At 44.1% G+C, this 23,421-nt stretch overlaps 1 protein-coding gene across 2 annotated transcripts; it reads left to right on the forward strand.

Moving 5' to 3' along the window:
- Positions 1 to 11,198: 11,198 nt before the first annotated feature.
- rgs17 (regulator of G protein signaling 17) lies at positions 11,199 to 23,256 on the forward strand. 2 transcript variants are annotated; one of them, XM_057047597.1, is made up of 7 exons: positions 11,218 to 11,398; positions 14,455 to 14,553; positions 14,663 to 14,767; positions 15,644 to 15,774; positions 17,117 to 17,191; positions 17,266 to 17,497; positions 17,874 to 23,256. In XM_057047597.1, exons 3-7 carry the CDS (start codon positions 14,765 to 14,767, stop codon positions 18,060 to 18,062), a joined length of 630 nt encoding a protein of 209 aa, XP_056903577.1. In that variant the 5' UTR covers positions 11,218 to 11,398; positions 14,455 to 14,553; positions 14,663 to 14,764; the 3' UTR covers positions 18,063 to 23,256. The 2 variants fall into 2 exon arrangements, with proteins under 2 accessions (XP_056903576.1, XP_056903577.1); XM_057047596.1 differs by having other exon boundaries at positions 11,199 to 11,398; positions 14,455 to 14,767.
- The last annotated feature ends 165 nt before the right edge of the window (positions 23,257 to 23,421 follow it).

Consider the following 23,421-nt stretch of genomic DNA (forward strand, 5'->3'; position numbering starts at 1 on the left):
TTACCCGTCCTTATCTTCAGCTCCTCCTCTTGACCAACATATCGGCTACTTTCTTTCTTGAGCCAATCAATAACTCGTTTTTCTTACAGTATTTTTAATTAGTCTTTCCGTTTCTGTTCATTTATCTCAAGTGTTTAGCAGATACACGTGTAAATCCGCGTTAACGCGTTTATTGATTTTTTTCTTCTATCTGCAGGACTGTCTTTACATCATCGTCATACTTTAACCTAATCTTACCCATCAAACAGCTGCCTAAAGAGGACCTGCCAAAATGTCCGCACTTTGAAGGCAAAATGGTTATTTGGGTCCTCGCTGTGCAATACCTACAAGAACACACAATACACACACATTTTTTGATTTTCCACCCCTTTATTCTGTACATTTACCTTTGTAATCTATTATGAGCCTGGCAGCACAAACACCACCAAACTAAGACATTCTCCTTATCTGACCTTCTACCAAATACTTATATATATATATTGTGACTCTCTCAACGATGCTACTTTGTTTTGGGCCATTTTTCGGCACCTTTGCCTGCATTGCTCAAAGACTCCTGATGAAGCCAAGATGGCCACGAGATAAGCGGCAGCGGTGCCACCTGGTCAGAGAACCGTAGTTTGACCCACAGTCATCCTGTAGGAGATCTAAACCGCTGCATCTGTAAACGCATGCATGGGTGCTCCCAATGGGCAGATGGCAGATTTGACGGTCTCTGCCACCACCGATCCGACATGTGGACAAAGCAAACATCGTAAAAGTGCTTTAAGAAGATCAGACTGGCCCTGAAAGGCACCACAGTGTCCTGACGACAGCTGTAAATCCCAAGAAATGAGCTGCCACGTGGTCAGCGTGTGTACGGTGGACACAACACTCCAATGGACCTTCACACTCGGGATTTCTGCAACCTCTCTTTTCATAGCTGAAGTCCTATTAGTGAAGCCAAGCAGGGAGTGTAATCCAATAGAGATCGATTTCAATTAATGTAACGTCCCTGCTTGTCTCATTATGCTTTCGGGCAAGTACAGTGCGGCCAAAGATCATTTACCAAACGTGCTAGAGGCCCGTTTGTAGAAAAAAAAAACTGTTCAACCTGATTATAATTGGTACAATGTCACTGTCGCAGACAGAGAAGAGATTTCCTATTTGTATTTTAAATCCATGATTACCCACAGTTCCTTGGGCTCCATATGTGCCGGGATGTTTGGTAGTTTTGCTCCTGGCGCTACTGTCTGAATGAATAAGGTCAGCTAAGACTTTGTGTGCATGTTTGGCGCTGAACAGTAGCAAAGACGCACTGAGAAGTGTGGAAACTGTGCGTACCTCAATCAGACAACATGGACACAACAAATGAGCCTAGACCTAAATAGACACGGTTCTCTTCTGTTTTTCCTTCTGACGCCTATTTTTGATTAAATAATCTTCTCCTTCATGTTTTGTGGCATCTGCTAATCTGAGTGAAATAATGACAGATGAAAACACATTGGGATGTTTTGAACTGTGTTAGTAGATGATAGAATGAGGAAAAGCATATATAATTGATACACTTTGAAAGCTGGTGTGTGAATGTGTAAATATTTAGCTTAAGCTCAATAAGCAGTATTAAGAGAAGACAGGGGAAGATCTGTCGCTGTGAGTTCAGCTGGAAACCAAAGTGGGAATGGACCCACTCAGACTGGGGGATCTTTTAATGTTACCAGGTCTCCATCAGTGGTGACATGCATCAAAGGTTCTTCATAAACACTACATAGAGATGAAATACTTTTGATTTTTATTGGTGTGTTTTCTTTAGCTTGGTTGTGATTTTGTGTGATGAGAAATTAAAGCGAAGTGAATAAAATATTAAATATAAGAACGAACAAGCTTGTGATTTATGCTAAAGGCTGACTCCAAAGCAAATGAACATCTTTATGATCATTCTGCTGAATAATGGAAAATCTATGGAGCAAAACTTGAACCAACAATTAGAATTCTACTAGACTCCAGTGATGCATTGAAAGTTTTCTTTATTTACCACGAAGTTCCTCATTTGCACAGTGTAGCTGTTTTTAGAGGCACTTTGTTTTAAAAAAAAAAGTGAAATTACATCATCATTTTCACTTCACCCTGTTGCCATGGTGATTTTGAACATCGCACAGGAGCAACATGTCCCCAGACCCCACATGTCATCCACTTGTCTCTTTTTGTCGGCTGATTTCCAAACCTGCAGCCGCAGCTTGAGTCTCATGCTGACAACAACAGCGATGGATTTCTGAAGAGGTTGTTGGATCTAAAATTCCTTGTTTACTTATTTATTTAAAACTGCTGGAGATCCAACAGTGAAGCTTTAATCCAGCAAATTCTGTCTGACTGCAGATGAGCTAATGCAATTATTCATGACTTACGTAATCCACCTAAAAACAGCTGTGGACGGGAATCTGCGTGTCCTTGACGCAGAGCAGCTTCTCCAAATAGATTTGCATCTCGTAGAGCACAAATGTACCGAGAAGAGAAGCTCACCTGAGCTTTCATGCAGTTTCCATAAACAGCAGAGTTGGAAGTTTCCATCCCCCCTCACAGGGTTCATCTGTACACTGATCAATTCTCTCTGTGTGTTTATGAACCTTTCAAGCTTGCCATAAAGGTCCCCAGCACTTTGGCAACTGTGAGCAACAGGTTTTACGCGTCCCCCTTTGTCAGCGCGGTGAAGGAGGTGGAAGATATTTAAGAAATCCGATGGAAACTAGACTTCAGTGAAACGACCAGGCGAAAAGAGCTCCCTCCACAGGGTAGCTTGGATGGGCCTTCAGGATTAAGTGAACAGCTCAGACAAGCAGGAGGAGCTCAGAGTGGAGCTCCCTCCCTGCTGGGACCATTAACGTCAGACTGGGGAAGCAGACGAGACGAGTTCATGTGAAAATGTTTTAACCAAATCAAATATTCATTTGGGTCATTCAGAGGGAAAAGCATTAGATAATTAAATAGCCATTAAAGGAAAAGGATGAGCTTTTCGCAGTCCCGGCACACAAAGGGTCAGGTGATCAGGCTGAAGAGCCAGCCGCAGGTCAGGGTCAGCAGTCAATCATCCAGGGTGTCCGTCTGTCCTCGTCTCCCTCATGTGTACAGTAAGAGCACGACTGCTGCTCTTCCTGCATGCCTAAACAAGTGGTTGGTCTTTGTTACTCGTGTATCCGTCCGTACGCACTCTTTTTCATCCTATTGTCTAAATATTGTCAAACACTTGGAGGCCTGCCAGAGGGGCAACCTGGGGGCCACATCTGCAGATCAGAGCAGAGCCTGCAGCCAGACAGAGCCAGATGGCTGAAATTTCAGCTTCAGTTTGTTGTATTTCTGCAGGTTCGGTTTGCCTTGGCTTGATTTTCTGCTCAATCAAGTCCACATTTATCCGCTCCAGTGAGTTGCTTTATGGTGCCCAACATCCTATTTTGAGTTTTATTCTAGAGGAGATTAAAACGACACAGAACCTGAAAGGACACGTGTGGTGCAGTGAATCCTAATGACAGACGCCTGAGGGTATCAGCCAAACGCAGCTTTTATAGCATTTTAGCAGGATTGTTTGGCTTTAGAGGACTGCAACAACGCGCTTCCAGTTCACTAAACCTTTCTCAGATGTCTCAGTTCCAGCTTCGTCCAGCAGAGGTTTATAGCAAAGAGCTTCTATAAATCCCCTATTTGCTGTCTGCCAACCTGGAGACAAAGTTAATGACTGACAAGAGAACAAATTATATCCCTTTGGCATCAGAAGAAGATCCCTCAGAGCTGACACTGTGGTGCAAAGGTGTTATACACAACGGTAAAGTGTCATCTTCCCAGCTCACCGACTCTGGTGTAGCCAATGGCTCCCAACTACCACATCACGGTGGTAGTTGGGAGCCACTGGCTACACCAGAGTCGGTGACATCACTTGCGAGCTATTGCCTCATTAAAGTGCTCCTACGGGGAACTGCTGTCTCCTGTAATGCCCCCGACCCCCAGGATTCTGTGATAAATGTATGGAATTTGATTCTGTGTTTAGATTTTCTGTCTTAAAGCCAATGGCAGGAAAGATTTGGGGTTTTGGGGAAAATGTGGATGTGCGCAGGTTTATTTTGTTGGCATTACGTGCCAGCAATGGCAGGAAACCAGCATGAAAACAGGACCCCAGTGATTCGAAAGGGTCTGCTATGTTTCCAAAGAATTCAGCATTTATTTCTTTATTTTAATGTTTTTCATTCTCTCAGATGCTCACTTGGCCTTGAGGGACACAAATGATTGAGGGTAAGGATTGACAAGAATTCTCTCTGCCTCTGGGCTAACATCTGTTCTATTGTAGGAATTGAATTAACTTCTTCCTGGGATTTAAAACCTGTTTTTTATTAATTGGTTTATGGGATATAAACGATACCAACAGTCTTATCAGGTGAACATTAAGGTGTTGTCTTCTCATTAATTAAAAAGAGGGATGAGTCAACTTTGATGTGTCCAACAAAATATATTCCATCCATATATCTGTTTACTGGCAACTGAATCAAGGTCTTGGAGGTGCTGAAGTCCCAGCAGTCACTGGGAGAGAGGTAGGAACACTGGACAGCTCACCCTTCCAACACAGGACACACACCAGTACCGCCATCGGTTCCCTCCGCTTTCTTATGATGCCACTGTACAAACCTGTGCACCGATGTGCCACAGACGCCATCGTAAAAGCACACATTTCATCTCTTAATAACTGTGGAAGCAAACCAGACTGGCCAGATTCTCCCAGACAGACCCGGGGGAGCCTAGAATCAGCAGAGCGCTCTTTAATAAGTCAAAACCTGGTGTGCGTGTGTTAAAATTTTCAGAACAGCACATGTGTTTGAGTGTAAATAAAAGAGGTGATCCAACCCAACAAAGACAGCAGGACATAACTTGTTTGCTCCAACCATCCCTCCATCCTGTATTCTGCCCTCCTCCTCTGTAACCATGCCGACACAGCTTCTCTGTATGGTTGACTTAGGCTCTGCATCTCTTATCGTTTAAGGAAGGTATTGAAAGGTAGGAGAGAGGAGGCCTGCACAAACATGCCTCCATACTGTAACACCAGGAAGAGGTTCAATACCTCAGATTATTTCACACAATTAAGGGAAAAAAAACCTTTTTCAGGTTTTTATTCTTAGCTTTTCATTTTATGACCTCACCTTTCATTCAGGATGGTTGTTTTTGAACGCTTAACTGTCACAGGAACTGCAAAATGAAGGCCCCACACACACTAATTGCACTGTCCAGATTTGAAGCATTTACAACAGGAAGGACACAAATTATCAGCAATTTACCGTGAACTCATCATTTCATTACTGCTTGCGTAATCCAGTTTCATGTTGTCATCAGAAGCGTCCAAACACACATGCCGCCGGGCACACGTGAGCCTCACAGACTGATGCTGATGGAGATGCTGTGAGAAAGCTCAGATCCTTTCTATTTACACTCTCAGACCTTCTCACCATGAGAAAAACTGGAGTATTTCAGGCGGAGCAGAATGTTTTCACTTGGTTAAGGCTGTTTTTAACTGTTGTGTGTGGTTGAACTGGCAGGTTTATTCTGTATCACCTATTTTCATTCATTTATTCCATTCTGAGTTAGAGTGTTATTTGATGAAAGTTGTTGAGATCATTGTGTAAAAGCACGCTGAGTGGCTGGAATGAAATAACCTTTAGGTAAATGATGAGCTGATGGAGAAGAAAAGGATGAGCCTCTTTGCAGCAGCCAGTCAACTGTGTCACTGCTTCATTTGTGAAGGAAGCCGCGCCACGCGAGTCCATTTCATTAGACTGCTTGCTAACGAGATGAGATGCATAGGTGTATGTATTAACCCTTCGACGGCATCAGTACACACCCACATGTTGTTAGGAGCGGCTCCACTGTAGCCAGATCACTCCAGATCACTAATCATCATGGGCAGAAACAAGTACACCACCAGTACAAAGAATATAAGAGGGATGTGTCACTATTTTCCTTGGTTTGTTTACTGATTGATGAATCCTGCATGAATAAAACATCTGCCTGCATCTTCCTCCTCTCTGCATGGTGATTAAGACATGCAGGACACAAACACCGAAACATGCATCTCCTTCACATCGGCGGCACGAAAGAGGGGAAAATGCCAATGTCTTTGTTTTGATGGAGGAGCCATCCACCCTCACGGTGGTCCTGCTGAAAGATGACAGAATATTTGCTCTGTTGTGCACTCAGAATGATTCAGGGCTCTTCAGCTACAGCCTGCAACCAGACACAAAATGACTGTCATTGTGGCTCTTCGCTCCGACCAGGATTGAGCAGCTTTGCGGCTACCCACAAAAATAAAGACATATTAAAGAACAATGTACCTAAGCTTCATTAATGTTGTTGTTGTTGTTAATTTGTTTCTCAGTAAATTTTGCAGGCATGGCCGAAGGTAAAGTTCTGTTTGTTTTTGGAGCATCTTCACTTTGTCCTGTTCTCAATCTTGTCGTTCTTTTTTTATCAGCATTGTTTTGCTGATGCTGCGGAGACTGGGAGAAGATGTGAAGTTCTTAACATTTTTATAGGGTCTAAACTCCAGTCTGAGTCGTAATTAAAGTCATTGTTCCCTCCGCTCTGATTAAACCATTTAAATCCTTGCGCGAGCCGTTAAGCACTCTCATCAGTTCATAAAAAAAAGGTGCTGCTATTTTCTAGCATTAAAATGGCTTCACAGCCTGAATACATTCATTAATTCACCCCCTCTGTTGTCCCATTTATCTATTTTTTTGAAGCTGAAGATTTATTTAAACCTTTACCTTTTAAATTGCTTCTTATTTGAATAGAAGCTGTGCGTCTGTGCTCTGAGAGCATCATGTGCTTCTCTAATGGAAATAAACACTGATTCAACTATGATTTTGAGTCTAAATGAAACTGAGATAAATAAGAGAATCACTGTTTGAAACAGAAAAGACAAAATAATAAGTGGCATTCTTGTTTCCGCAACTTAAAAAACATGCTAAAGCAGCAGGAAACAGAGGGGACTGCACTTTCTCTCGCTGCTGTCTTAATTCAGCCAGAAACGCAGTTAAACGAAGCATCTTGTCTGAGTCATCATGTTCAAAAGGAAATATAAAGCACATTAAAGGACATGGACCTGTTTCTTTTCTCTCTGAAGCATGTTCTGTTTGGGCTTTCTCTCTAAGTAGATCCTTCCAGCACCCTCACCCGGCAATAAATGATTAGCAGCGGCAAAAAAAGTGTTTGCTTTTTTATAAACAGGGTTCCTGCAGCATCTTAGCCGGAAACACTTCAGGGCCATACATCAACAGCATGGAACATGGAACCCTAAATATGATTTAAAGGAAGCTCACAAATAACATTTCTGTTTTCTTCTGTTCCATGGATGGATGGATGGATGAATGGATGGATGGATGGATGGATGGATGGATGGATGGATGGATGGATGGATGGATGGATGGATGGATGGATGGATGGAGTTCATCATACTTCATATCCAACCCACAGACTTGGGCTCAGAGAGGCCGTCCTGATAAACCCCAAAGATGCTGAGATATTTTATTGATGTGTGCACAAGCACAATGATGCGCTTGATAAACTCTGTCTTTCTGCTTCATGAATGTTAAATGTCAAAAGTCTTTTCATGCACGCATTTGAAATGCTGAAGGAGAAATGGAGAAACGTGAGTCGATGCTCTGTTATCTCCATCTGTTGTCTGCAGCAACTGAGCTTCAATATCGTGTTGATGGAGCTAAACGTTGCTGAGCAATGGCGCAACAGTGTCCCTCTTCCAGGCAATCCTGAGTTTATCATCATGGGAAATGATTTTAAATTAAATATACTGATTCAGAAATTGCTGCACCGATATTTGCTGCATTTGGACTCATTTGGCTTGAAGCCTTTCCTCCTCTAAAAACTGCTGACCTGAGCTTGTCGTTCCCTCCAAAGTCTTATTACCTGTAAAAGAGAAAAGAGAAAGGAGGAATCCATCATTGCAACTTGTTTGTCTTTTTCACTTTGTTCAGTTCTAAAGTTTAAAAGTTTTGGTCCACTGAGGTTTTCTCATTGGTGATTGTTCTTCTGCAGGAGAACTTATACTCGTGAAATAGTTTGTCCGATTTTACGGTGGCTGTTGGGGGGAGGATTAAGGAAGCCGCAGCAGATATCGACTGCTTCTCAGCCTAAGTTCCCAGAGGAACAGGAGTCTGTCTGCAGCTGTCAAAGGCTTCACCACATGAGGCTTCACGTTGCTGCACCCCTCCCTCCACTGTGAGTGGGCAGACAGGACTCTCCAAAAGCATTTCCAAGCTGCATATAATTAAGCTTTTAATTAGAGAGTGGTGATGGCTTTCACAGAGGTGGGGGCTAGGCTAACGGTCAAGGAAGGGTACTCGTGTCACCAAACTAATAGCTTGTTAGGAAACTAGAGAAGGTGCTTTCATCTTGTTCAGAAGAGCAGAAAAGTCAGTTGGCCCCATTCTGGAAGAGCTGTTTGTTTCTAGGATGCACGTGTCTCAGCCTGGATGGATCAGTTTAAGAGGAAAACCTCTTGATTATATTATAGGACAATAATAAGAAGCGATGACAGATGTTGGGGAATTTAATGTATTTGCCTCTGTTTGCTCTCCATGGTGAAATCGCTGTCTGGTTTGCTGTAATCCAAGCACGCCGGCCTCTGTCTGGTGTCTACATTTGAATGTATGTTAGAATGTATGAAAGATTTTCTTAATTCCATGGTTTCTTTGATTCGATTTTGACGTGGAGGAAATGATCCAATCCGCAATCTGTTCACATCAAAATAGTTTCAGGGCGGGCACTCTGTAAACAGGGCAATAATTGTTTTCATTAATATTTGAGCTGCTCCATTTTGTGAGACAGACAGCAGCGTAGCCATGGAAACTAACAGGAGTCTGAGTCATGTTTAGCAACCACAGGGAGGAGGTGGATTGTGGGTGAAGAGGGTCAAGTTGTTACCATCATGCACTGACATTTACAGAATGTTCCTGAGGTCCAAAAACTATACTTTATTTAATGACAAGAGACTTTAAACATCTGGAGTAGCTTTAAAATAAAAATGTCCTGTCAGTTACTGCATGAGATGAATCGATGGACATTTTGATTTGGCCTTTTAGTTCATGAACTGACAGAGGTTTGATTTTTTTGTCCCCCGAGGGACACAAAACCCACTCAGGCATTGAGGAACCTCCAGAAATGCGACACTCGTGCTGAAAACCCATCTTTCCAGTTCAGTTCTGCAGAAACTGTGACACGATCCAACCCATCAGTGTATTTCCAGTCATGAACACAGGAATCACTGGTTTTTGTGCAGGAAGAGCCGAGCTTTTGTACTTTTCTTCAGTCCAGCCTTGAATCCAGTTTCAACTATCACTCCATTTATCATTTGAGAGAATAAGAGTATTCAGACCAGTGGTTGGTACTGGTTTTGTTAATGATCTGTAATTTTGCATTAAATAGGAAGTGATTTGGTTTACGTTTGAACTCCACCCATCTACTTCCTGTCTTTGCTATGTTTCTCTCCATTTTATTGAAGTGCCTGATGTTTGTTCTGTTTTGATTAGTTAGGTATTTAAGCTAGTCTGCCTGTGCCATTACGTTGCCTGTAAGGATCATGTGCTTCACCAGGGCCTTTGTAAGCATACAACCTTTGGGATTTTTGAGTTCTGTTTTTGTAAATTATAATCGGAAGGATTTGTCTGCACTCTTGTGTTTTTCTGTTACATCTTGTTTTTTGCCACTGGATGTTGTTGAAGACTTGCTAAAGCCATTAAATATTTGAGCTTTACTGCTTTGCCTGCATGTGGGTCTTTCTTCTCTGGAACCCTAACGGGTTTAAACTTTACACCTCCTTTTACATGCTAACTTCTATCACCTGTATACTCTCAGGTTTCTCTGGCATCTTAAATTATTCAGCTTCCTTACTCTGAAGACCTTTGCTTCATATCATTCACTTGGTCAGTCAGGAGATGCTTGGCTGAATTCACCAGCTCATTTATATTTGCATGCAAAATATCAGCTCATATATGGGGCAGTTTTGGAGCAAACATTCAGTCCCATCGCCAAGACATAAATTTATCTCTGTGGACTGTTTCCAGAAGCAGAAGGATGGGAATCTGGCTGATGCCCAGTTAATTTTTTATGTTAGAATCAACCTTTTGAGTCCAGTTAGCAAAGGGAAGACTGCCTGAAACGACTGTAATGGAGCTTTGTTGAGGATCCAGCCTGATAAATAAGAAGGAAAACTTCCTTCTCACTCTTGTTTGTTTGAGATAACGAGGCACAGTGGCGCTTTTACAGTTTTTGACCTTTTTAGAATTTAAGTACTTGTGACTCATCCAAACAGAGGTCAATCAAATTTCAATTTTGATGGTTTTCCATTTCAATTTGTCAAGACCCACTTACTTGCTTCGTCTTTGTTTTAACCCTTCATCGGTTTCCTTTTGGAGCCACTGTCTCTTATTCAGACATTTTTCTGCTTTTTAAAATATTTATCACATAATCCAAACTGATATCAAGACTATGTACAACACACTTTTAATCTTGTCCCCCCACAGACTGGCTGACATGTCTTCTAATGAATGGCCCAATTAGCAAAACGATCACGTGGTAAAATAGCCTCATTAAAATTAGGAGCGCCACTTCCGGGTAAATAATGTACAAAAGAAATTTAGAACAGAGGGAAAATGAATAGATTAATGCATCAATTCTACGCGCTTATATTTGCGTGTGTGAGAGAGAATGAGGCAGAGAGAGAGAGAAAGAGGAGACAGCAGAGTTTTGGTGCCCCCCTGTGTAGAACAATATAGTGTAGCATCACATTAAGATGCTGTTGACTTCCATTCAATTCCATTTCGGTGAAATGAATTTAAAAAAATGTTTAAAAGACCTTTGTTCCGGTTTTTCTACAGTGTTGCCGTGTGACATCAGAATAAAGATAATTTAAACCAGCTCAGACAAACACTGTACACACAGTACACGGGTAATGTGGGACCAAAGTAGGACAATTACTTTCATTCTAAAAAATTGAGATTGAATTTAGAAGATTTACAATCTTTGAAGTATCTGAAGAGCAGTTTATTAGGTCCCACAAAGGTCAGTGTTTTGTGCAGCAGAGGTGTCGCGCGCACGTGCGTGTGAACGTGTTCCAGGCTCAATGTTGAAGCTCCGCGTTGCATCTTCTCTCTGGCTGCAGCCACAGAGCGGCGGCGTCGGCGGCGGCGACAGCGCGCCTGCGCAGTGCATCCAGGGGCTCGGCGGCGTTCGGTGCTGAAGTGGGGCGGATGGCAGAAAAACAGCGGCCATGGACATTACACCGCGGGATTCCCGTTTACCATGTCGTTAAGGACGGATCGGGTCAGCCCAGCTCCCCCCTTGTCTCCGGAGGACACTGACAGCCCGGCACACCGGGGTAAGAGGCGAATTATTGGGGGAAAGACTGCTGACGGGCTCGTTAGCCGCCGTTAGCACGGGGCTAGCTGCGGCTCAGCTGCTCCGCTCGCTGCCGATAGCGGATTTTTTTAGTTGTCTGCTACAGTTAGCGCTGCAGTGAGGGCGCTGTTTGATTTCCGTTAATATAGCTCGCTGTCAGGGTCTCGGTGGTGCGTTTCACTTCCTCTATTACTGTGCGAAGTGTGAGCTGGGAGGGGAACTGCTCTGCCCGGGTCGGGGGACCTGCAGCGGCTGGGCTCGGTTGGTTCGCACAGCTGCAGGAGAGAACAGGCAGCGCAGCACAGCTTAGCCGGCAGAGCTAATGCTCCAGGTCCGAGCAGCCTCCATCCTACAGCTTCAGTGCTGCAGCCATTAATGAACTTTTGAAGGTGGCTCGGGCACATTTATTTGACGTTTGTGTCCTTTGCTCGCATGCATTGGGAATGAAGCTTCGTGTGCACGTCCCAGGCTGCGGGTTTCCCATGGGTGTGTGCGTGTGCGTGTGTGAGTCAGAGCAGCTCAGGTAACGTTGCTTCGATTTCCTGAGAGACTTCCTGATTTCCACATTCAGCTGCTGGTCTCCCTTCGGAGCGACCGTCCAGAGCTGCTGCTCTGCGGCGGCTGTTTTGCCCGCAGAATGGTGTCAATATTCAGTATTTAAAGAATAACAGTGAACCTTTACCTTCCTCAGGTGTACACAGCAGCACATCACCTGACATTTACATGAACTCCGCGGGTTTAACACGGTAAACCATAATAGTTGATGACCTTTGACATTTCATGAAATGAACATTCACAACATTTGAAGAATTTTCATGTCTTTGTGCAATTTAAAAATGCACTTCTTTCACCAATGCAATTTTTTCCACATTAATATTTACGTTGCGATAATGACGCCCCATTTCTTGATGAAGTGTCACAACGGTCGCAGAGGTCAGTTCACAACTGTGGCCTAACTGGTGATAACTGGTGCTGAGGGAGATGTTCCAAAGTGGCCTAATGTAGCATGATATCACATTTATTAAAGAAGTGCTAATAAATCAATGACGCTGCATAACCTTCTGTCACTTCACTAACCAGAGTGATCTGGTTTAAGGAGTGCTTGACATCAGCCTTCACATTTCCAAAAACTTACTGGGAACCTGTCGGAGAACTGGGATCTTTCCTTATTAGCAGTCTAACCTTTACTGGGTGAGAATAAAAGCCTCTTACACACACAGAGTGTGAAGAAATGAGGATGTGGAAGATTTGGTCCTCTGATTAACTGCAGCTAGTCAACAGGTTTCCATTTGTAGGTATTCATGTAAAAAAAGTGCCATCTGTTTGAGCACGATAAATCCATTTAAAATTGTAATAATTATATCATGATGACGATGTTAAAAGGACATTCGTCAAATCAATTATTTCCTCTATGATGTCTCCAGGCTGCCATAGGCTCCTCCCTACCGTGAGATCATTCTCACAACATACTTGAGTAAAAGTGGCATCTGGTGAAGAAAGCGATCAGTTCATTTCTAAAAATAAAAAGGGTCATAAAAAGCACGTCAGTTGTGTGGAATCGGTGGGAACGGCTCCGTCTGCAGCGTCTATGTGAAGGTGGCGTCCACTACACAGCAGCAGGACAAACTTATTTCAGCTGCCTGATGTTGGATATCACCTCAGAACTAAAGGAGGAAGAAACCAAAACTGTTGAGCTCCAGAACAATAATTGTTTTTTTGTTTTTTGTTTTTTAAAATAAAAGTGGAATCCTGTCATCCAGTTACACCTTTCCATCCACGACAGCCTTTTCGTTGCAGACAACTACGTAAAGTCAGTCTGGAGACGATAGACGTACAAGAGAAACTTTTGTTTCTCAACAGATACAGATGCTGCTCACGAGGGCAGAGAGGTTGACAGCAGAGCGGAATTAAGACAGCGTCCCGTGTCATGTATGATGATAGTAGCTAAGTGTGGGCTCTTAGTTGTCGTTTGTGCTGCATTTCACACAAAACAAGAAGAGTTTCTACAGAGATAATTGCTGCTCTTCTTCCTGCCGTCTAGTGCACTCTTTACTGCTCATTGGCAATATGTCATTGGTAATATGTTAAAAATAAATGCAACGTTAATGACCAGCATCAAGAATTGTGTCATGATAGTTTGAGTGCTAAATTGTTTAACCTTTGACCCCACCTGTTAGCCTTTTAGCACGGAGTTAGCTCTGATTGACCCATGAAACTTAGTGTTGCACTCTACTGGACATTTACCTGAAATCATCTAAAACTTTGTCAAACCAAGTTTGCTTTTATTGGCTAAAGTTGGATTTAGAGGCTGCAAACAAACCATCCGTCCACTCAACAAACAGCTGTTTGATTTATGGTTGCGCGTGAGCCTTTCAGCTCCCTTTAAAATGGGTACAAACATGACCTCATGACAATTCAAGCTTGCAGGACACGCAGATTAAGTTGGATCCTTCCTCCTGGACGTGGCCCCGTGCGACCCAGTGTGCCCCAGTGCGTCTCAGGGTGTCGGATTTGGTAGCATCTGTTGGTGGTGTGACAAGTGTTTAACTGTAATCCAACATCTAACATTTTATAGCAAGATATCGCAAGTTAGCTGCCGATCTGCATTCAATGTATCACTGAGCAGCAAACCCAGCAGCTCACAGGGTTTAATGCTAACTGTGACACATGCTAACACGTGAGCTACATCCGAGGTTTTTGTGCCGAGCCTGGAAGAATCTAAAATCTCTGGCTCTGATTGACATGAAGGATGATGGGTCCCTGAGCTGTTTAGTCCATTTGTAAATGTGGAACAGGGCGACGAGGATGTGACGCCTGTCATTGACAGCCCAGTTCCAGGTTAGCGGGTGACTCCATGGTAGCTTCTTCTACGATTGAACAAGATGGTTCTTGGCTGCGTCGCATAACATTGCACAGGTTGTGCTTCAGCTCTTATGTGCCGATGTGCATCTGTGTTGATGAAAGTGTGATATTTCCACGCTCTTGTGGGCAAACCGATGCCATCCTGGTTGTAAAAAGCCTCCTTTTGTCTTTCAGATGCCGTACTTTAACCTGCTCCCTGCACACCTGAGCCCATAAATGACCCTTTTTTCTGGATCCCAGGAGTGTGAAGTAGGGAAATAGCAGACTTTCACAGTAGGTTTTTGTGTCCCTTTTTTGGTGCTCGCCGCCCAGGGATGGTGAGACCGTCGATCTCTCCTCCTCGTGGTGAAAAGAAGTTCCTCGCTCTGCCTTCCATCCCCAGTGTCGAAGAGAGAGACAGTCGACCAGCCTTCGAACGTCCAGCAACCAATTACCTCATGCCATGGCTGCTCCATCTGACCTGTTTTTAGGAACTCATTAATTAATGGTAAGCGTGACTCCGGCCCTGAGGGTTGTAAACAAAATTTTACATGAACTAGAATGCAGGAAGGAAGATATTCAAAACTGGCACAGAGAATAAAAAAGTTTACCACCCTTAGTCTGACTGATTAGTTCTATACGTAGGAAGAGGTGGGTCATGTTAATCTACGTATTAAAGGTCCATCATGTCGAGATTTCTTGTGTTTGCAGTGTGAAGTTGATTTTGCTGCCTTCAGTTACAGAAGAAACAAAAGCTTTAGACTTTCGGTGTTTGTTTGGTCAGTGATCGCTTTCTTCTGGCGCAGCGCCGCCAAATGTAAACAGGTCGTCCAGCCACACCTCAACGTGCACACCTGGGCGCAAATATAGAGTATTTGTTTTAAGGCTTGTCAGAGGTCTGGTGCAGGTCTGGTGCCAACTCAAAAGCTGAATCCAAGTCTTATTTCTGATATTTTTCGTCTTCCAGCCATTTCAGGATTTCTGGTGCTTGTAAGCGCAGCACTAGTTTCACTGGCGCTGCAGTGGAAACGGTGACACCTGGTGGTGGACGATATGCAAAAGCCTCACTTCGCACAGCTAAGATCTTTAAACAAAGACACATCTGTCAAAGGTGTTTAGAGGCAGCGAGTGTGATGGAGAATCTGATGAAGGTGGATCAGAGAGATCTAAAAACACGAAAGCTATTTTTAAAATTGGCAAATGTTCCTGTCTACCAGTTGGATAAATATATATGTTGCGTCTTTGTTGCAAATTAAAAATTTGGCTTTGTTCCTAAGAGAAAGAGGGAATCCTTTTGGAGTCCTGCTGGAGTCATTTTGAAACCTGCTGCCTACTTGAAGACTGTTTAATTCTTTTCTGTTCTCTGCATGTGCTCGTCACGCAGCCCTGGAGTGTGAGCGGAGTGGAGATGAGAAAAAGGCAGGCGGCACACATCGAGCCCCCCCCCCAGGCCCCTGGACAGCCTCGGCCCAACACTTGCTGTCTCTGCTGGTGTGGCTGCTGCAAGTGTCTCTGGTAAAGACAAAATAAACTCTGTATGTTATGCTGAGTCTGCTGTGCACCAGGAGCTCAAATGTGCTCAGCTCTTCATATTCCAGTGTTTAAAAAGTTGTTTCTCCATCACTGGGTTTAGGAAAACGCTGTTCACAGTCTGTTTTTTTGCTAGGTTTGCTGCTAAAATGGATTTCTTACCGATTCCCACCATATTTAATCTATTGCTAAGCAGTCATTGGCCAGCTGCTTGTATGATCAAACATCTTCAGCCCCAGTTTCTGCCCATTGAGGAGAAAAAAAATCACATGATTTCAAAAGCAAAACGCCCAATATTTGAAGTAGCCCCTGAGCAAGGCAGCAGGCTGCACGAGCTGTGTGGCTCCTTTAATTGCCTGGTCATGGCTGCTCTCTTGCCAGGAGAGCGTGCTGAATGAAACATTGTTTTGGGCAGCGAGCGCAGAATGCGCCGCTTCTTTCACACCACTTCATGTGGAGTGGCAGCAGCTTGTGGACGAAGAGTCATCAGTTTTCAGGGCCCTGAGCTCCAGGACACGTCTGGAGTCGCGTGTTCGTGGCTGTTTGTGGGTTTTCTACACTGTCGGTGTGGACTTGAGCTCCATGACCGCTTTGGTAGGTTTCTCATCCTCGATCACAGAGCCTTTATCAGGACGGGGTGCGTTCTATTTCGGTGCACATCACATGCGAAACAGCTGTGGAGACAAGCCCTTCTATTTTTCCGTATTGTGAGCAAGCCGGGGGCTCTTCTGCTGGCTTATCCCATTACTGCTACACAATGGAGACTTTGACGAGAGTGTAAGAGGAAGGAAAGATCCTCCACGGTGGGACAGAAATAGAGCGTCGAGTGTGTGTGGAGAGGCCAGCCTGTGTGTGTCCTCCACAGTGTTTACTAAAGCTTTATTGTTCACCAGCTTTGAATGTACATTCTTAGAGTTTACAGGGACCATAGTTAATGTGGTTGTGTGTTAATGAGTTGTAGTTAAAATATGAAGATGCTCAGTTCTCTTCACATTATTATTGCTGTGCAGCGGTTCTTCCTGCCTGTCTAGGGCAGTTTTTCTCAATAGGTCCATATTGGAGCTGTTAATGTTCAACATAATCAAGCCATATATCTAAATATTAGCTAAACTTGCTAGCGATGGTTGTGGCGTCAGTGATTTATTTACAGCTCCTGCCTGTAACTAATGTGCTCTTATTGTGTAATAAATGATTATTCCTCTTAATATTTTAGTTTTAATGCTGGTCTTGGAAAAAAAATCCATGTTAATAGATTTTGAGTCTTTGCTGTAAATCAAATGTCAATAAAATGGGCACTGAATTCAGGCTTTTGTGACGGTTGATCCAGGAATGAGGACAGGATGGAGCGCAGTGAACGGCAGACCTGCACCAAGATGGACAGCATTGAGGCGGCAGAAGAACAGTAAGTCCGATTTTATGTGTGTGTGTCTGTGTGTCTTCGACACTTTTACATTATCTCGCCTCTCGACCTCTTAGACGCCCAAGTCTGGAGGAGGTGCTGTCGTGGTCGAGGAGCTTTGAGCTGATGCTGCGCTCTATAGAGGGCCGAGAGGTGTTCCGGGAGTTCCTGCGCTCTGAATACAGCGAGGACAACCTGCTCTTCTGGTTGGCCTGCGAAGATCTGAAAAAAGAGACCGACTCCGCCTTGGTGGATGAGAAAGCCAGGATCATATACGAAGACTATGTGTCCATACTATCACCCAAAGAGGTACCTTCAAAAAAAATTTTACTTGCACATCGTTTAGCATCAGGAGAGTTGGGAGATTGGATCTGCGCTTCTGGATCAGTCTGGCAGAGTAGCTTGACTCTGACATGTGACCATCCTACACCTGTAACATCTGTATAGTGTTGTGACCACAAAAATACTGTTAAAATAAAAAATAAAATCTCTCAAAAGCTCAAAGACCCTACTGGAAACAACACATTAACATTTAACACGTTAACATTTACAGGTTAGTTACGGTATATTCAGCACTCACTGCTGCTGCTCCACCAAGAGGCCACAAAATGTTTTGTCCCTTCCAGGTTGCTTTCGATTGTTTAAGGCTTAACTCAGTCATATCTGTGTTTCTTTCCTGACCCAGGTGAGCCTGGACTCGCGGGTCAGAGAAGGAATAAACCAGACCCTGGCCGAGCCCAGCAACCTGATGTACGAGGAGGCCCAGTTCCAGATTTACACCCTGATGCACCGTGACTCCTTCCCCCGTTTCCTCAACTCCTCCCTTTACAGAGACCTCCTGGCCAACAGGAGACGCGCCTGCCTCGACCCCTAGACCCACACACACACCAACACCGCCACCCCACCTCCCCCTCCCCCTCATCGCCATCAGATGCCAACAAGACTACTTTAAATTCAAATACTACTATGGTGCCAGAAGTAGGGTTTGGAAAAATCTCTCCCTCTTTCTTGATTGAAAAAAGACTGAGTGACTTCCAAGATAGTCGGTTGTTTTTCTATTTATATTTTTAAAGCAATTTCTATCCACTCCTCCACTGGAGCCAGGTCGACCTTTGCCGGTTGGCTGTTGGTCTAAGACCAATCACGATGCTGGCCAGTGATTGTTTTGCTAACACTTGGACTCCTCCGACAGCGGGAGAGAAACAGAGAGACAAAAAAAGACAAGCCAACTGTTCCTGTACTGTAATATTTCCACCTCGTTCATTCTGCCCTCACTGTCATGCTCTTCAGTCTCTCCTGTTTTATATTCTGTCCAGTTTCTCCCCTTTGTTGTTTTATTTAATTGCCATTGAAACATGAAATCCGTGGTAGTTGGTGGAAGATGCCCGTACGCACTGACTTTGCATGTAACTATCCTTCTACAGTAGCCGACAACGTTAGCCGCGGACTGCAACCTTTTGTGTTTTTACTACCAAGATGTGTGACAGGAATCTGTCTCTTCTGTGTTCAGAGAAGGGAAAAAACTCTACCTGTGCCGATCTAAAGCTTAGCGCAGTTTTGGTCCCGATGATGGCGTCTGCAGCAACGGCACCGAGTTTATCCATCCGTCCGTGTGTCCATCCATCTGTCCGCCTGTCCCGTCCAAGCGCTTTCCTTCTTTAGGATACTTTACTGGGAGAAGTAAGGGCTAGAATTGTGGTTGGGCAGCTACATGTTTAATTATTACATCATGAACTGTAAAGAGAAAAATCACAATGCCTTTACCTGTAAAAGGCGGCGCGAGTGCTGCTCGAATTTCTCTCGTGCGCGACTACGACGTGTCCAAGATTCCCGCTGCCCGCGTTTTATCGTCTTCAGTGCCGCCATCTCAGCCGGACAAGCACAGGGGCCCGAGGCGGGGGAGGGAAGTGGCGCCGGAGGGCGTCAAATCAAACCTGCGGATTTCGACATTCCTGCCAGTTAACCTGGTGTCGGTGGGAGAGAACGTGCCATTGCGGGAGGCGGGGCTTCGCTGGTCCCTGACCTCCATCTGTCAGGTTTTAGACCGGAGAGGGTCGTGACCTTCCTTTGATGATCACAATCGGACCGTAGAGTTGTCACCCAGGTGCCAAACACGACGCCACCGAATCTGTGAAGTTATACTGGCAGCATATGAAGCTGTGTGGGAGGGGAGCTTAGTTATCTCCTGCCCAGGTGTTTCCCACCAGAGCTGGCTGGGAGAAGGGTCAGCAGCGAGGCGTCGCTCTGTTAAACCTGCCCACCACGAGCATGTGTGTGCTCGCCGTGCTCACCCAGGGCCGACCTTCGCGCAGTCGTTGGGTTTTTTCCTGATCTGACTTTAACAGCATGCGATGATAAACGTGTGTATGTGTATGAAGCCGTTACACACTCAGAGAAAACCCAGAAAAAATAAAAATTAACGATTTGCCAAATGACCCTCTAATATTTTTGAATATATGAGGGCATTTAGTTTTTTTTTAGTGGTGTAAACATTTGAAGGAGACCTTTGTTCCTGGCCTGTGGATGTGCAGTAAGTAGAACGTGCATGAGTGCAGTGCAGTATATACTTCTTAAAAATAACAATAATAAGTGGGCCTCCAGTTTTATTGATTATATCACATGATGGGATAGAACACATGTTGATTGGGAGGCGAGCTCAGCCTGTAAGAGTGAGGAACCTCATTGATTAATGCAGTTCACATCATGTAACTACCTGAAGTTTGTGCCAATGTTGGTCTAAATTAAATGTAGTTGTAGACATTCGGGGATGTCTAGCAGACTATTTAAGTGCAATTGGATGTGGTTTATGTCGTGATGTGACCAGCAATGTTGGCTTGGTTTTGAATCGGTCGTGGTTTAAATCGCACCCGGAATATTTTCGTGCATCCGTGATATTTTTTCCTTGGAACTTCATACAGCACCGATATTTGTCATCCGAACCCGGCGAAGCTGCCAGCTGGAAACCAAACTCTTATTGTTTTTTTAGGGCCGGTAACGAAGGCCGATGTGCCGCCAGTGTCGCCGTAGTGAAACTACACTGTACATTTGACCTTTGGCAATACGGCACTCACACGGACGTCTCAGGAGCCCTGAAGACTGGATGGATGACGCCATGCATGCATGCATTTGCTGAGTTCCACAGCCTAATTTTACCCCTCTCTCCAGTCTGTGGATCAGCTTTCATATTCAGGAAATGTGAATTTTAGATTTTTAGTAGAAGAAATGTGCAGTGAAAGCCCTCCTCTGTGCAGCACGGCTGCGTCTCCTCACGCTGAGTTCATGCAGACGTTCACACCAGAATGTTTCACCAAGAACCCCACAACCACGTCACGGTGCAACTAAAACGTTAAAAGTTTACATTTGTAAATGGAGGCGTGTTTTATCTGGTTTAGTACTGTAAGAGTGGGTGGCTCACTAGAGGCTGGCAGGAGACCCGGGTAACAGTGTTTTACAGGGAGGCGGCAGAAACCAGAACATCCTGCTCCCCGTCCTTTTAATTTATGGTTTCTTTGACACGGTGGAGAACACGCTTCACTTTTCTTTATTAAGTGCATTTGCAATGTGGATTTTTACCAGCAACCGTCTCCTGATCCTCAGTTTTAAAATTGGCGGAGGTCCCAGGTGAGCGGGTTTCTGAAACTAGCTGAGCATTTATAAAGGGTGGAGGTGTTGAGACGAGGCGGAGGAGCTCTGGCCTTACAGACGCGTTCACTTTCCCCCGTATCTTTGTCTACATTCACATAGATGCCGGGGGAAAACCCCTCAACGCACGTCTCTGTGGGGTGTCTCACTACCTCTCATGTGGGTTAATTTATTTCACATCTAGTCGTTCTTAGATCTACTTGAAGCCTAACACTGTAATCAAAAACGTGCACAGGAAAAAGACTGTACCAGACGGTTGAAGAGAGCTTGGCCTGGTCCACATTCTTTTTTGTTTCTATGTTTGTTTGTCTTTGTGTCGAGCTGAATTAGAGTTTTGCATCTCTGTAATGAATTCAGGAATCCACTGTTTTTAAGGGCTAATCCCATTTTTGCCTATGCAAAGCTGTTACTGTGGGTTAGTGGAGGGAGGGCGAGGAGCCGCACCTTTCACCTGTCCTCGATGGTCCATGGTTTACATCGCCCTTTGCTGATACTCTTCAGTCCTCTTCAGCAAAAATGTACGCCTATTTTTGTTTCTATATAAGTATTATATACCTATATACATCTATATAAAACACGTAATATACAGAGAAAATATTATATGCCTTTGTGATGGTAAAAAGAATCCTTGCTGAAACAAATAAATGTGTTGTTGTCTGACACGTGGCTGTGTGCTGGCGTCTTGGTGAGGTGAAAATTCAAACCTACAGAACAACCATATCCAGAAGCCGACCGCAGTAGTTCTCAACTCAAAAACTCAATTATACTTAAAATTCCTGAAAGACTTTGTCAAGTTCAAGTTTGTTGGTCCATCCTTTTCTTTTTTTTGTCCTAAGTGGGTGAGGTGGTAACCTTTTGATGTGGGACGCTTGAAGGTCACTTGCTCTGTCCAGCTGTCCAGGCTGGACAAAGTTTAGTCTCCATCCAAAACCTCCAAACCTGATCTGTTCTGACCGCCACTTCTCTTTGTAGCCGCATCCAGTCAGATTATCACTGTGTGATTTTGTTATTCTGGTTTTCTCCCACGATGCATCAGAGACGGGCGGCTTTACTGACCGACGGTGTGTGATACCTGCTGTTCTGTGCTTGTTGATACTTCTGTAACACGCGGCGGAGACCTGAACCCACTCGTCTGTTCCTCCTCCTCAAACGCTGTCGGCTTTGCGGTGTCTCTCCAGAGATGTTTGTATAAACTGAGTAATGGGATGAACGGAGCAGATGGAGCTGCTACACTTGGGTTTCAGCAGTTTTAGGCAATCACTCTCTTCTTTATTGATTTCGATGCCTAAGCCTCTCGGTTTTCTGCCATGCCTTTGTAGATAGATTACAGAGTTTTACTGTCACTTTAGGTGATTTAGAAAAAGTGACTCTTTTCTATTGAGCATGCTTTTTGCTAAATAAAAGAAATAATTCAGTTATTTGCTATAAACAATACTGTATGAGTATGTATTCTAGTACTGCAGTATGCAGACAATAAAAGATATCAGACACTCATTTTTACTGAGAGAATCATATTTGTTCTCCTGGTTTCATCGTGTTGACAGTGATGTTTCATTGTGTCACCTGGATGTTGTTGGTTCTAACCTGTGTATGCATGATCAAACCTGTCTCAATTAGGGTGTTTTGATGCAAAAGGCTCCAAAACAAGTGCAACCTCTCAGATCTGAAGGGACATAGGGGCCAAGGAGGCGCCATCCCTGAGTGCGCTCGCCTTTTTTAACGAGTCAAAGTCATTAATCCCTGATTAATTTGTAGCGTAGTGCAGAGATGACATCACTGCCTTGACCGATCAGAGCAGAACTGACCTCTGTTCCATCTCCTCTCGTCCTCAGCAAGGAAATTGAACACTGAGCATTTTTTCTCAGCCAAAGAGTAAATTTAGAAGAAATTACACCCAATGTTCTGCTCTAACTGCATTTTTCAAACCTGCTGGGTGTAAAAAATACCATCTGCATAATTTAAAATCCACTTTTACTGTCGGGCTTGTTGGGAAAAAAAACACTGTTGACACTTGATCGGGAGGCAAAACCGGTGCTGAGATCCTGCCCAACCAATCAGGGCGAACATAACTGAAATAAAACCTGGCAAAAACTGGCTAGTTTGAGTTAAACACTGGGAGGGCTCATTCCTTTACCACAGCCTAGCACCAGAGAGCAACACAGGTGCTCTAGCCTGAGGAGTTTAGACTGAATGAACTGATGTTGCAGTCGGGAGTCAAAGAAAATGCACGTTTTATCTCCTTTGTCCTTAAGTTGCTGTTGCAGGTGCGTTTACAGGACTGTTCTGCTGAGTCGGCATCATCGAGCTTTGTAGAACATTCATGATCTCCAGGTTCTGTCTTTGTCACTTCCTGGTAACTGTCAATTAAATAGTGCTGCTAGAGAAAGATATCTAAATGTACCACAATAAATACTTCATCGATTTTTCTCCCGACTCCATTTTTGTTCTTTGCTGACGACGACGAACACGGAGGCACATTTTATTTTGCTAACGCAGTAACGTGTTGCCTTCGGGGTGAATGTCACATAGGGAATTTCACCCTCAACAGCTACTGACCTGTTGGGAAAATACGTTTTTCATCAGCCTTAAAG

Source organism: Takifugu flavidus, chromosome 11 (assembly GCF_003711565.1).
Source record: "Takifugu flavidus isolate HTHZ2018 chromosome 11, ASM371156v2, whole genome shotgun sequence".
NCBI lineage: Eukaryota > Metazoa > Chordata > Actinopteri > Tetraodontiformes > Tetraodontidae > Takifugu > Takifugu flavidus.